The sequence below is a fragment of the Hemibagrus wyckioides genome, linkage group LG08, assembly GCF_019097595.1.
Source record: "Hemibagrus wyckioides isolate EC202008001 linkage group LG08, SWU_Hwy_1.0, whole genome shotgun sequence".
Lineage (NCBI taxonomy): Eukaryota > Metazoa > Chordata > Actinopteri > Siluriformes > Bagridae > Hemibagrus > Hemibagrus wyckioides.
In genome coordinates, this window is record NC_080717.1 from 28911876 (window position 1) to 28926875 (window position 15000).

The window sequence follows — 15000 nt, forward strand, 5'->3', positions numbered from 1 at the left end:
CAGTTTATTTCTAAAAATAAAGAATTATATATAGAATTTATATATATAATAAAATATATATCATTTTGAATAATTTGGGATTTTTTGCGACACACACAGTTTGATTTTTTTATGGTATTATTCTCTGATAATGAACATCTGTGAAATTGAAGACACTAAATGGCCTGTTTCTGAAAATTCAACCTCTTAATTTAATTTAATTTAATTTAATTTAATTTAATTTAATTTAATTTAATTTAATTTAATTTAATTTAATTTAATTTAATTTAATTTAATTTTTTTAAGTTACGCTTCTTTTGTTGACCTCTGAGGATCATATAGAAAGGAATTGAACCACAGCACTCTGATCGGATGTTTGTTTGTTTTCTTTCTGCCTATAGGTTTTGGCATCACCACCACGTTCTGGGACTATCCCTTTAACACGGTCATTCCCGAGCAGACATTTTAAACTCACCCTCGGTTGTCACGAGTTCCCTATGCAAGGCCGCCCCTCCTCTCGAACCCCCACCAACTGTTGCTTTTCTCAGAGCTCATGCTCTGCTGCTTTGCCTACAAAAAAAATTATCCAAGCTGCTCATCGTCATCATCATCATCATTGTCATCTTCGCCAGCATCAGCCTCATTGTCATCACTATCATCATTTAAAATGGGGCAGAACCCAGACATGTCGGGATATATGCATGTACAGCCATATAATATAAAAAAGAATCTAATTTTAATAATTTTGGATTAAAACTGTTTTTATAGAAGCACTAAGAGGTTCAGGGCCACTTTTAACCGCCATATTGTGTAGATATCGGTAGAAAGACTTAAGTTAAGTGTAAGAAGGTGTGTGAATGTGAGGAGAGGAGAGAGTGATCGAGCGAGTGAGCGAGTGTATGAATGGTTTTTAGCCGTAGCGTGGATCTGAATGGACGAGACAGTAAAGCAATAGGACCCTCAATGGCCTTCCAAGTGACTGCCAGAGAGGAAATACTCAGGAACGTCCTCTAAATCCCACCATGCTTACGGAGACTTGCCAGTGTTGCTGCTGTTATATAGGAAATTTCCCTCACTGCACTTTTTCCCTCTGTTTGTGTTTTCCCTTCCAATTCCTGCCTTGTTTTTGCTGATCCCCATCTGTAAATGATACTCAGAATCAGTTTTTTTCACATCCTGTCCTGTTCTTGCGTTTTAGCCCTGGGGATTCGTTCTGTGGAAGCCGGCCTGCTAGTGGACAGTGTCGCTTCATTTTGTACCATCATTGTGTTTTGTTTTGTTAAAAAAAAGATATGCCAAGTGATCTCCTAACAGAACAATACCCTATCCCGGGAGGAGCCATAGCTATTGACTCCTCATCTAACCTATTATTACAAAAACATATTCAGAGACATTAAGCTGTGACGCTTCCATAGCGATGCAAGAACAACAGTGGCACTTGAAAAACAATGGGCTTAATTCCTGATCAGGAAAAGCGGGTGTGTTGTCGTGGTTGCCGAATTTGAACCATCGAGAGGTGTGAAGCCGTGTGTTTGGGGATCTCCTTCAGCTTGGGGGTTGCCTGGCAGGGGGTTTAGATGAGGCAGACGTGACCAAGGCAATCCCTCTTCTGGGTTGACGATCATTGGTGTCTGACCAGGCTGTGAACTAGGAGGCCCCACCCACATTCTCAGGCTGATCTCTCATTGGTTCACGCTTGTATCGATCTCCATCCTGTCCAGTGGTGTCACTCTCACACTGTCTCACGTTCTGTCCCAATTAGCAAACGTGTCCTGTGTCTTTGTGTTTCTTTGCATGTATTAGCCTCTTGTTTTTATTTTTATTTTTTCTGCTGGTGTGAAGTCACTACACGCCTGTCTGGATTCCAGGAACTCTCTATTCAGGTCAAAAGGAGACTGTGGCCTCGCTTGTGTCCTTTAGCTACTGCACAAGTACCATCTGTCAGTGGTGGTAACATGATGAAATGTTTTGTAAGGCTACCGTCTTCCCGGTCTGTCCTTGTTGACATGATGGCCAAAAAAGAAAAAAACTACAGAGGAAATGTTGAATCTGTGTATTAAAATGTCCCCAATGTGAGATAAAGGGCATTCCCTACATCCCTGTTTCTTTCCTACACTCAAATCATGTAATAAAGTCAGTGGGGTGTCAAGAGGTGGGAAAATGTGGAGCTGAGTTTAGGGACGTTTGATTGGGCTGTACAGCTCGAATTGTGGTAACAGTTTCTGGAAGCATGAATGTTGATTATTAAGAAGTCGAGCCATGGCACCTTCCCGTCTCTGATGAAATAGGTCACACTGTGGGCGTCCCACAACGGGTGGGTGCCACCGGTTTGAGTAAAGTAATAACAGTAAATCTATTTACATGTGTTTACCTGTAAACAAAGTTTGAAGGTTTAATTCAGAGAAACAAATCTTTAAATGAAAAGCTAAAAAAAAAAGTTAAAAAATTGATGCCTCTAATACAAATGAAAATCTGTTTACTACTCTCTATTTTTATGTTGCAAATTTCTATGCAAACTGAACTTGTAAATAAATGTGTGTATATTTCTGATGAACATTATATAGATGACTTTTCGTCTTCTTTCCATTTTTAGCCGTGGAAGGATTTTGGTTTGTACGATTTGTTTGTTTATTTTAGCAACATCAGTTGAGACAGGCTGAGAGATGATTTTAGGTGTGTGAGTTCTACACACTGCAATGAATTATTCATGGATTGGGAAAGGTAAGACCTGAGCAGGTTTTATGGGTCCAGTGACAAAGCTTAACTCTACATGTAGCTGCAAGTATGATATTTCACTCAAGTCATTAATTTTACTGTTTCTCAACCACCTTCTGATATCGATATCCACAACTGGTAAGTATCTGCATTTTTATTTCTTTATTATCATCAGAATAAATAAGATTATAAATAAGACATATATGTTGCATATCAAACATGGGACATGTCTGAGTCCCATGAGAGCAGAGACTGTGAGCCAGACCAAACCTGGAATATCTACCTTTACCTGCACATGAATGTAATATGGAGTTGTCCCGCCCTTTGCAGCTATAACAGCTTCAAGTCTTCTGGGAAGGCTTTCCACAAGGTTTAGGAGTGTGTTTATGGGAATTTCTGACCGTTCCTCTAGAAGTCCATTTGTGAGGTCAGGCACTGATGTTGGACGAGAAGGTCTGGCTCACAGTCTCCACTCTAATTCATCCCAAAGGTGTTCTATGGGGTTGAGGTCAGGACTCTGTGCAGGCCAGTCAAGTTCCTCCACACCAAACTCACTCATCCATGTCTTTATGGACCTTGCTTTGGTCACTGGTGTGCAGTCATGTTGGAACAGGAAGGGGTCATCCCCAAACTGTTCCCACAAAGAGCATGAAATTGTCCAAAATGTCTTGGTATGAAGCTGAAGCATTAAGAGTTCCTTTCACTGGAACTAAGGGGCCGAGCCCAACCCCTGAAAAACAACACCTGAACTCAGTGATTTGGAGGGGTGTCCCAATACTTTTGCCAATATAGTATTGTGGATTTACACATATCTAAAATAAATATATTGTAGTAATCAAGCTTTGATAAATTTAAATAATATAAAATGGATTCTACAATAAACCCTGAATAACTGTAAATGGCTGTTCTGATACAAATCTAAGCCTCACTTCAAATCAGACCTGGGTATAAAGGATCCTGCACACAATGTCATGCTGGATACGGAATACAAACAGACATAACATGTACACTAGCCCCACCTAAAGGCTAATGAGGGATACTGCAGCAGGAGGAATTTAACTGTTAGGTCAAGTGAAAAGTATTTAGTCGTCTTGATCAATTAGGCTACAGAAAATCTACATTTTCATTTAGAACTTGACAGAGATCATGAATGAATCAGATCCTTTTTTTTCTCTTTTACACAGTCAACTTTATCAAATCCAGTTTGCATGGAAAACAAAACATTTTCATTTTAAATTTCAAACAAACATTAAATTTCTGGTTTTTAATGAATTCCTAAGAAAAAGCTGACCATAAAAGTTTATTGGACACAAATGGCAGATGCATGTAATAATTGAGCCTGGCCCCGCCTACTCGCCACGCCCACTGGTTTTCCATCTTTAGCCAATATATATTTGGCTAAATAAAATATTTATCTTCACTTTTAAAGATCTGAGCTACTGTGAGATACTGTGCACGCGTTTTAACCTTCACTCGTGAATTCTAGGACTTTAACATTGTAAGCTTTGTAAGTTTAAGTTTAATAGTTATTCAATTCAGCATAAAATATGTTGTTTGGTTATTTTTTACAGTATTTTTCGTCATGCTTGATTGACTGGTTGTTTAATTGATTGAAATTTTCAGCTGTTAATTTCGAGGCCTAACAGTTGGATAACACACACACACACACGCACGCACACACACACACACACGCACACACACACACACACACACACAAGGGGACGACGTTAGTCTTACAATAACACAATTAAGTATATCACTTCATTACCAAACTGTTACCTTGTTTTTTTTTTACTAGATCCGAGTAATTATTCAAAAGTGCCTCCACTTCCATCATTATTTTTTCCCCACAAATCACCTATTACACAAATCTCACAAATTATATGTGTAATAAATCCATCCACATTAACAAGCGAGTACCAATAACGGAAGTTGATGCAGTTGATGCAGTGGAACATGCCATTTTATAACACAGGGGTGTTCAAAGATACAACGTGTGTTTTGCTTTTAACATTCGATGATTAAATACACTAAAATTGACAGAATAAATAAAGTAATGTATTTACCTTTCTCACCTAATAAATGTTCAAGAAGTAATGGACACTTCCACCGCTTTTCTTTCCTCACGCAAATGGTTTAATCGACAAGACTATATGAAGAGGGCTGAACACTTAATAACGGTGTGGAGAGGGGGTGATGCAGCCAGGTTGTATGTAAAATACTTAAGAATTTTTTTAATATATTGTTTAAGAAATGGTTTCGAAAATAAAATTAAGAAAAACAACTGTAGTCTGTTTTATTAAACTTCACCTTGTAGCTAACAAACCGTCTATGCTAGCTAATTAATCACTTTACCTCAGCAGGTATCTTTCACATTAGCGTCATTTGGCAAAGAAAAAAAGCAGTAATACAATCTAAATAAAATAAAATGCAGTAATGTAACCTATTATATTACTGATTATATTAATCTACAGCTATTATTGCTTTTTAGTGGACATTCAAAAATTGATTACAAACTATTTTATTACTGTTATAAAGATTAAAAGATTAAAAAAAAGAAAACTATTATGTAATAACTAGTATGCATCAAATCTAGTATTTGATATAAATAAACATATTATTAATATATAAAATATAAGGTTATAAAATTGCATTTAGGGTGCCAATAATTATGACATGTGAAAGTGCTTCAGTTAATAATTAATTTTTTCCATAACTTTTTCCTCTGTCCTTGACAATAGTGCCAGTACGGGTGACTATGGAAAGAACAACAAAACATCTCTTAATAAGATGATGGGGGGATGATGATCCTTATCATTCTCATCAAACCAGTGACATCAGAGTCATCATTCCAATTAAAACAGACATGTTTCATCATATGATAAAGGTCATCCATTAGAAGACGTTTGAGGACAACTGGATCTGAACCATTCCACCAATGTTTTGTTGTTTACTGGAGGTCGTTGCATGGAAGGTGCTGGAATCCTATTTTGTAGACCAAACCAAAACCAAAAGTCATATGGCCTTGTCATGAACTTGATATGAACTTGAATTATACTTACACAGGCACGTGAGATGGGCCAAGTCAGTCTAATGGTGGCACTGTAGAGTAAATATTTTTGGGCCATATCTTGAGAAAAGTCATTTTTTCCACTGATATGTTGTGTTATATGATGACAGTGCAGTGATGTGGGTATTTTCAGGGTGTGGAAAACTTTCTTCTAAAGAATTAACAGGGTAAAAACTATCTGTATTTTGAAAATACCTATGTTTCTATATGACATAAGCCTCATTATGTTTGTTTTGAAGAAAGTCATGAAAAGGACTACACCTATGAAAATGGCAACACTTAAAATACACCAGTCAGGCATAACATTGTGACCACCTGCTTAATATTGTGTTGTTACTTCTTTTGCTGCCAAAACAACCCTGACCCATCAAGGCATGAACTCCACTAGATCCCTGAAGGTGTGCTGTGGTATCTGGCACCAAGATGTTAGCAACAGATCCTTAAAGTTCTGTTCGTTGTTAGGTGGGGCCTCCATGAGATATTTACTGGACTTAAAGGATGCTTTTGATAGATACTGACCACTGCAGACCGGGAACACCCCACAAGAGCCGCAGTTTTGGAGATGCTCTGATCCAGTGGTCTAGCCATCACAATTTGGCCCTTCATCAAACTCGCTCAAATCCTTACGCTTGTCCATTTTTCCTGCTTCTAACATCAACTTTGAGGACAAAATGTTGACTTGCTGCCTAATATATCCCACCCACTAACAGGTGCCATGATGAGGAGATACTCAGTCTTATTCACTTCACCTCTCACTGCTCACAGTGTTATAGCTGATGGGTGTATTAAGTACGTTTTTAGTTTGGTACTGTGCTATGCAGTGTATACTTATGACAGAATGTTGTTATAGAAGTTGAATTAGATGGTAAAATATAGTACATTTATTACTTTGTACTGAATATTTAATTCACTTCCATTATTTAGTTATATTATTTTATGTTAATTCGAAACAATTATTGAGCTTTACATGTGCTACTGTTTTGCCCGCAACTTAGCATGCCTTAATATCATGAAACAGTGTGTATTATAAAAAAGTTAAAACCAATTAATAACATGAGTATTAGAATTACATTAAACGTACCATTATATTTGAAAACTCTAATACTTTAAATATGCTTTAATATATTAACATTAACATTAACATTTAAATATTGTAATAATCATTCCATTCTTTCATAGAAACCTAATAATATTTATATATATATATATATATATATATATATATATATATATATGATCACTGCCTTACCAAATCTACCAAATATTACTTCCTTTCTTAGGAAGAAGACTAGAGGAGCAGAGCAGGGTTTACTGCATTACCACAGCACTATGATTCTACAGTGACTGAACCAACATGCATGACAGAATACATGGAAAATAGAAGAAGGATAGACAATCCTGCTTTTCAACATCAACAAAATGAACCTAAAAAAGCTCAGGAGGCAGATTCTGATTAGTGTTGATGGAGGTACTGAAAAAAAATGTCTGTTTCAGGTCACTAGTGATGCAGGCCTCCAAGAAAAAAAAAAACTTTTGTAGATGAACTCATGACTTCTAGTAGTATCTGAGCAGGATGGACATGGATGATCAAACCATGCCAAGCTGTGCAGAAACACTGACCACCAGTCGTAAAGGTATTTAAGTGTTTTCCTGCTAACAAACACTCTACAATAATAGTACCATAATAATATACACAAATCAGAACTGATGGTACATACTCTGTATAACAAATAACCAGAAAGAAAGTTAGTTATAGACAGACAGATAGATAGATAGATAGATAGATAGATAGATAGATAGATAGATAGATAGATAGATAGATAGATAGATAAACAGACAGATAGGACATAGCAACGAAATGCCGTTTAACATTTTACCAGAAGTGCAAATAGTAGAAATTGTGCAAATGAACAAGTACAGATAAATATGTAAATATGTACATCAATCTATAAGGCTATGTCTAGTGCATAGAGAAGTATATGCAAGTTGTATTTATAGCATATAACGTGTAAAGAAAATAGTTAATTATATATAATTAGTTATACATAATTAGTTTTAGCTTCATATCTACGTTTTAGATTCAGAAGAAACTGTATAAATAGGTGTGTGTGTGTGTGTTTTGACAGGGAAATTGGAGGGCTGTAGGACCCAGAGGATGTCAAACATTAGGAAGAGGAAGGCTGAAGCAGGCGCTCCTGTCCCACCCTAGAGCAGGGGAGGAGAAGTAGAGCTGCATTCCTGCTGTCAACAGTCCTGCTGCTGCTGCTGCTGCAAAAGATCGGCTTTAAGGGGAAAACTGCACTTTTCTCTGTGTGTGAGAGAGAGAGGTAAAAGTTTAGGGTGCAGGAGGACTGAGGAGTGAGGGGTGAGGGTTCGAGTTCACCTGCTTTCATGTTTGTTTTCAGAACACAGCAGGGAGGTGGAGTTCAACAAAACAAGACCAGACATCCAAGAGGAGAGTCAAGTGAAAGCAGGTACACACTCTCTCTCTCTCTCTCTCTCTCTCTCTCTCTCTCTCTCTCTCACTCTGCTGTTGCTCTTCCTGGTTTTAAGTGTGTGTAAGTTGAAAGTGGTTTCGTTTTGTTTAACATAAACACTGACCACACATTCGGACCCAGGGCAAGTAGAGCATGTGAATGCAGCTTCTTCTACTACTTTTTTACCTGAAAGACAACACAAAATTAAACCATTATTTAATCTGATACAAGCCCTCATTCTTACACATCTTCTGCCACTACTTGTCTTACCATAGTCTGCATTTTTGCCAGCCGTTCATCTAATGAGGCAGAATCCAGTCCAAACACAGCTGAGCAGTTAGTGGTGATCAAGTATCATACAACTGCTTCTGTATTACTTATAATTATAAGAGTAATTCAGCAAATTGTAGTCGATCAGCCGAGACACGTTTGTTGTTGTAGTTTTGCACTGGAACACATAATGAAAGAACAATAATGATATACACCAATCAGGCATAACATTATGAATAACACTGATGATCTCCTCATCATGGCACCTGTTAGTGGAAGGGTGTTAGAAGCAGGAGAAATGGACAAGTGTAAGGATTTGAGCGAGTTTGATGAAGGGCCGAATTGTGATGGCTAGACCACTGGATCAGAGCATCTCCAAAACTGCAGCTCTTGTGGGGTGTTCCTGCAGTGGTCAGTATCTATCAAAAGTATCCTTTACATCCTGTAAATGTCCTTAAAGTCCTGTAAGTTGGAGAGCCCATGGAGGCCCCACCTTGCAACCTAGAATACTTAAAGGATCTGAGAGAGATCTTATCCCCAGAGATAATTATGTGCGAAAGCCCATGGAGGCCCCACCTTGCAACTTACAGGATTTAAAGGATCTGCTGCTAATATCTTGGTGCCAGATACCTCAGCATACCTTCAGGGATCTAGTGGAGTCCATGCGTCAACAGGTCAGGGCTGTTTAGGCAGCAAAAGAAGGACCAACACAATATTAGGCAGGTGGTCATAATGTTAGGCAGCAAAAGAAGGACCAACACAATATTAGGCAGGTGGTCATAATGTTAGGCAGCAAAAGAAGGACCAACACAATATTAGGCAGGTGGTCATAATGTTATGCCTGATCAGTGTATTAACAAGAGTTTAGCTATTTAGTGAGGTTTTGTGATAGATGTTTTATACTAAACAGTTTATTACAAGTAATTACAGATAATACAGAATACACAGTGTGTTTGGAACAAAATACATGGCATCAAGAATTTCTATTATGAATATCATTTTTCCCTTAAAGTCATTTATTATAAGGAATAAGGGAAATAAGGGAAAAAATGAGACAATCAGCATATTAATCAGGAATAATGTGCACAGTTGTCTTCAATATTAATTAATACTTGCAGGGATATGGTAGCTTAGTGGTCCAGGTGTTGGACTACTGATTGGAAGGTTGTGAGTTTGAATCCCAGGTCCACCAAGCTGCCCCTGCTGGGCCCCTGAGCAAGGCCCTTAACCCTCAAATGCTCAGTTGTATAAAAAAGTGAGATAAATTGTAAGTTGCTCCGGATAAGGGCATTTGCTAAATGTAAATTTTCAATTTAATTTCATCCTTGAGTCATCTTGAGTTACATCTTCAATTGCAGTACTGAAAATAGACTGAAAGACTCAGGGCTTTGATCAGGGTTTCGGTCTGATTTCTTTATCTATCTGATACAGTGTTCTACAGGTACGTCAGGATGACTTCTCCAAAGCAGCCGCAGGACAGCGTCTCCAGCTTGGCAGAGGCAATATCTCCTGAGTCGTGGTCCAAGGTTAGCTGTCCTTGTTGCGTGTCTTCTGAGGTCGAGCCTCTGGTTCTGATTCAACTGGCCGAGAATGTGGAGGCCAACACCAAGCAGTGGATCATGGCCATGATCTCAGCACCTAATAATGCAGGAGGTGAGAGAAGACTAAAGATCAACCCATGCAAGTCGAAACTAGGAGTACATAACGTGTGGCTATGGTCGTGGCACTTAGGAATATGTGCACTGAGGAAAACTGTGCTTGAAAAATGCTTGTGCTTCAGTTATCTGTATCAGTTTCACATCATCATTAAATAATTAAATAGTACTTGTTTGGGTGCTTATGAGCAGAATTTAATGTTATGGGATGTACAGTGGGCTGCTGTACCCTTCATTTTTTTTGAAAATGACAAGCTGGTAGCTCAAGTATTTAAGGCTCTGGATTGTTGATCAGAAGAACGGGGTTCAAGCCCCAGCACCACCAAGCTGCCACTGCTGGCCGTTTGAGCGAGGCCCTTAACCCTCTCTGCTCCAGGGGCACTGTATCATAGCTGCCCTTGCGCTCTGACCTCAACTTCCTCAGCTGGGATATGCGTAGAAAAGAATTCCACTGTGATGTATGTGTTCTTCTAAAGATTTATACGTCTATAAGATTTACACAAGCTGTTTTGTTCAAAACAGGATGAATTGTCACCAAACCACCATTACTAACCCTCTTACTGTAACCTAATTGTACATGAATACCATGCAACCGTAACTAAGTAAATTTGATGATTTTAGTTACATAGACGTATTTAAACATTAAGTGACAACATTTAACAGCTGCCCTTAGACTTCTGGTATGGATGAAAATATACACCGATCAGCTATAACACTGTGAGCAGTGACCGGTGAAGTGAATAAGACTGAGTATCTCCTCATCATGGCCCCTGTTAGTGGGTGGGATATATTAGGCAGCAAGTCAACATTTTGTCCTCAAAGTTGATGTTAGAAGCAGGAAAAATGGACAAGCGTAAGGATTTGAGCGAGTTTGATGAAGGGCCAAATTGTGATGGCTAGACCACTGGATCAGAGCATCTCCAAAACTGCAGCTCTTGTGGGGTGTTCCCGGTCTGCAGTGGTCAGTATCTATCAAACGTATCCTTTACATCTTGTAAGTATCATTTAAGTCCTGTCGGTTGCAACTTACCTCGCAACTTAGAATGCTTAAAGGATCTGCTGCTAACATCTTAGTGTCTCGATGGGTCAGGGCTGTTTTGGCAGTAAAAGGGGGAGCAATACAATATTAGGATCAGTGTATAAATAAGTAATAATGATGGACATGTTTATTTAACAGAAGGTCTATAGTAAAAACAGTATGAAATTTGATCAGTATGAAATAATTTAATTACTATAATATTAAACTTTAATATTGATCTGCAGAAATAAGTACTACACTGCTTAGTTTCCCACCAAATAATCAACAATAAATATTGAACAGGGGTCTGACTTTTGCAGAGTATATAGAAAACTCAGATATACGTAGATTTTCTTAAAAAAGAAAGCATTACTTCATGGTGTAGCAGTGCACGGTGTCTTACATTTCACTTTGTGATTACAATTAATATAGTTTTAATTTATAGTAAATTTTTTTAGTGCTAACTCATATATGGAAACCTTCTCCTGATCTTCTGCTGTGTGTTTTAGGAGCACACCTACTCGTACACCCCGGTGAAGATGCCAGCTGGGGTCGAATTGTGGTCTCGGCACCTCGCTGTACCTTACTCAGGGCCACAGAAGAACTGGGACTCTGCAAAGCGGACAAAGAGGGCAATATGGTCTTGTTTTCCTATCATGATCGTGACAACTTTAATAACATCAGTGAGTGATGGTTCCGTTATAGTCAAGGGAACAAAAGTAATAGATTGAAATGAATAAAAAAATGTACTTGCTGCTTGATGCATGATGCAGCAATGACCAGAAAGGGAATGTAGGCAATGATATTAGAATGCAAAGGGAAGAGCAAGGTGAGAGATATTTTGGATGAATAATAATGAAGTGAACTATGGGTAATTACCTTGATTTATACCCAGACAACGGCGCTGTATCTCATAGCTGATATGGAATGCCTTTTATAAACTATGGAAGGTTAAAAGTTCCAGGAAAAAGTAATTAACACAATGCTGTGATATATTATTATGTTTGCATTACTTGGTATTTATAGCTCCAAGGCTGTTCATCTAGCAGCTGTGTTCTGTGTGTAGATGACATGCAGAAGTTCCTGACTCTGGCTGAGAGACAACACATCGTCCAACATGAGCTGGAGTCCATGCGAGCCAAAAAAGACCAGCGTATCCCTGGAATACCTGGAGACAAGGGTATCCTTAAATCCAGACAGAACATATGTGAGTTATAGCATCTTGCTCAATTTGGGGACGCTGAGAGAGAGAGAGAGAGAGAGAGAGAGAGAGAGAGAGTAAATATAAATACTGGATAAATTAGCACTAAATTTCACCTTCTATACAACCTTGGGGGAAAAAAGCCAAAAATGGCTGTGTATTTCAGAGAAAGAGAGTTATGTATCTATGCCTATTTCTGCTGATCAGTTACAATGACTGTGAAATATGTGGATCTTGGTTAAATTCATATGAATAAAATTCCATTAATACAGAGACATTATAGGTGCAGTAAAATAATAATATTCTGGCTTTCATGCATGGAAGCACTGGACTTTGTGTTTCCCAGTAGGTGTTTTGTCTGTCTCAGTCTGTTACTGTGAATTGCATTACAGTACATTGAGCATTAGGTATCACTTTGTCTCTCTTTTTGAAGTGCCATCCACAGTGTTGGTTTATATATAGAGTGGAAACAGGCAGGGTGTGTGGGTGTATGACCTTAAGTCTCTCTCTCTCTCTCTCTCTCTCTCTCTAAGAATCAGCTGCTTAGTCATGCTGTGCTCAATCCCCTCCTCTACAGTGATGCTAACATGGTAATGCTATGCCCAATTTTCTCTCTCTCTCTCGCTCTCTCTCTCTCTCTCTCTCTCTCTCTCTCTCTCTCTCTCGCTCTGTGCTGTAGTTCAGAAGCTGCAGAAAGCAGGAGTGATCCAGGATGTTTTCCCCCTGTGTGATGAGAAGAAGCTACATGCTCTTGGCAAAGAGTGGTACTTACAGAAAAGCTTGTGGGGTCAGCCTTTAGGTACACACACGTTTTCTTGTATACATTTTGTCTCTATTTTTGTTCATGTTTATGGACACATGCTCTGTAAAATCTATTTAAATACATTAACAATCCTAATGTTTTTCCCCTCACTATACGTTATGTCTTGCTAGTCAGAGTGGGTATCCTTCTAATCCAGACAAATAATATAAAAACACACACACACACACACAGAGTTCTATAGACATGTGCTTACACAGCGGATACACACCCATTTGTGCACATATGCATACACATTCAAACAAACACATGCAAATCCTCACTCAGGGCCTAAAGGCAGAAACACACGCTCTTGTTCTAAAAGAGAAGCAGCTTTCAAAGAATTGCTTTTCTCTCCTAATTCAGACTCTTTTGATAATACACCAAATATATTATAAGGACTTTAATGCATCGCATTAATAGAAGAAATTTGATCATGTCATTATAAAACCATAAAAATTCTAATACCACATATTATCATACATTTTTATTTTTGTCTCTTTGTATGAAACCCATCTTACAGCTTACATGATGGTTTTTTTGCACCGTGTTACATTTGCCTTGTATTGCTTAAAGTATTCACAATTGCTTATACATATACACGATCAGGCATAACATTATGCCCACTGAGAGGTGACGTGAATGAGACTGAGTATCTCCTCATCATGGCCCCTGTTAGTGGGTGGGATATATTAGGCAGCAAGTCAACATTTTGTCCTCAAAGTTGATGTTAGAAGCAGGAAAAATGGACAAGCGTAAGGATTTGAGCGAGTTTGATGAAGGGCCAAATTGTGATGGCTAGACCACTGGATCAGAGCATCTCCAAAACTGCAGCTCTTGTGGGGTGTTCCCGGTCTGCAGTGGTCAGTATCTATCAAAAGTATCCTTCAAGTCCTGTAAATGTCCTTAAAGTCCTATAAGTTTTGAGAGCCCATGGAGGCCCCACCTTGCAACCTAGAATACTTAAAGGATCTGAGAGAGATCTTATCCCCAGAGATAATTATCCTACTACAGTTATATCACTCACTGAATCACAGTTATATCACTCTAGTGAAAAAGTCTGTGTTTATTAGCTCAAACCCTTTCTCATCTCCACCACAGACTCCATTCATGCTTACTTCGGTGGCGCCATTGCTTTCTACTTCAGCTTCTTAGACTTTTACACGTGGGCTCTGGTACCTCCAGCAGTTCTGGGACTCTTCATAACCTTCTTCCTTCCTGGAGCTCCGCCCACTGATGAACCTAAAGCAGATAATTCAACCCCTGGTCCGGGTTCCTCTGATGGCGATGATAGCCAGTTGTCTGTGAGCGCGTACATGGTGCAGGCCTTGTTCAGCATGGTGTGGTCGACCGTGTTCATGGAGCTATGGAAGAGACGAAGCGCTGCGCTGTCGTACCGTTGGGGCACGCTGACGCTAACAGAGCAGTTTCAGGAACCGCGGCCTGGTTTCCAGGGTGAGGTGGGAATCAATCCTGTGACAGGCAGAATGGAGCCACTCTTCCCTGAAACGCAGAGGCAGATGCGGGTGGGCCTGGTCTCTGTGCCCGTGGTGGGACTTTTCCTTGGATTCGTTGTCCTCGGCATGGTGGGATTTTATTACTGCGAAAGCACCATGGCTTCAATTCACAAGGCTTCTGGATCTTTTCTAACGGCCACGTTGTCCTACCTGCCCTCCATCATCCACATTGTGTACACCAACATGCTGGGGAATGCCTACCGTACGGTTGCACTGAAGCTCACCGAGTGGGGTAAAGCAGATAGATTATATTCTTTTATTAGTATTTTCAGACACAATGTCTAAATGATATTGATCTC

General features: G+C 39.0%; 2 protein-coding genes across 2 annotated transcripts in view; both read left to right on the forward strand.

Moving 5' to 3' along the window:
- fa2h (fatty acid 2-hydroxylase) overlaps positions 1–2538 on the forward strand; it is a 40022-nt gene extending 37484 nt beyond the window's left edge. The window contains exon 7 of the mRNA XM_058397150.1: positions 381–2538. Within this exon, the coding sequence (XP_058253133.1) occupies positions 381–448 (68 nt within the window). The 3' untranslated portion in view covers positions 449–2538. The remainder of the gene's footprint in view (positions 1–380) is intronic.
- A 4711-nt stretch (positions 2539–7249) lies between these two features.
- ano10b (anoctamin 10b) overlaps positions 7250–15000 on the forward strand; it is a 17824-nt gene continuing 10073 nt past the window's right edge. The window contains exons 1-8 of the mRNA XM_058396841.1: positions 7250–7398; positions 7891–8091; positions 8170–8238; positions 9943–10164; positions 11694–11867; positions 12251–12391; positions 13065–13184; positions 14286–14933. Of these exons, the coding sequence (XP_058252824.1) occupies positions 9963–10164; positions 11694–11867; positions 12251–12391; positions 13065–13184; positions 14286–14933 (1285 nt within the window). The 5' untranslated portion in view covers positions 7250–7398; positions 7891–8091; positions 8170–8238; positions 9943–9962. The remainder of the gene's footprint in view (positions 7399–7890; positions 8092–8169; positions 8239–9942; positions 10165–11693; positions 11868–12250; positions 12392–13064; positions 13185–14285; positions 14934–15000) is intronic.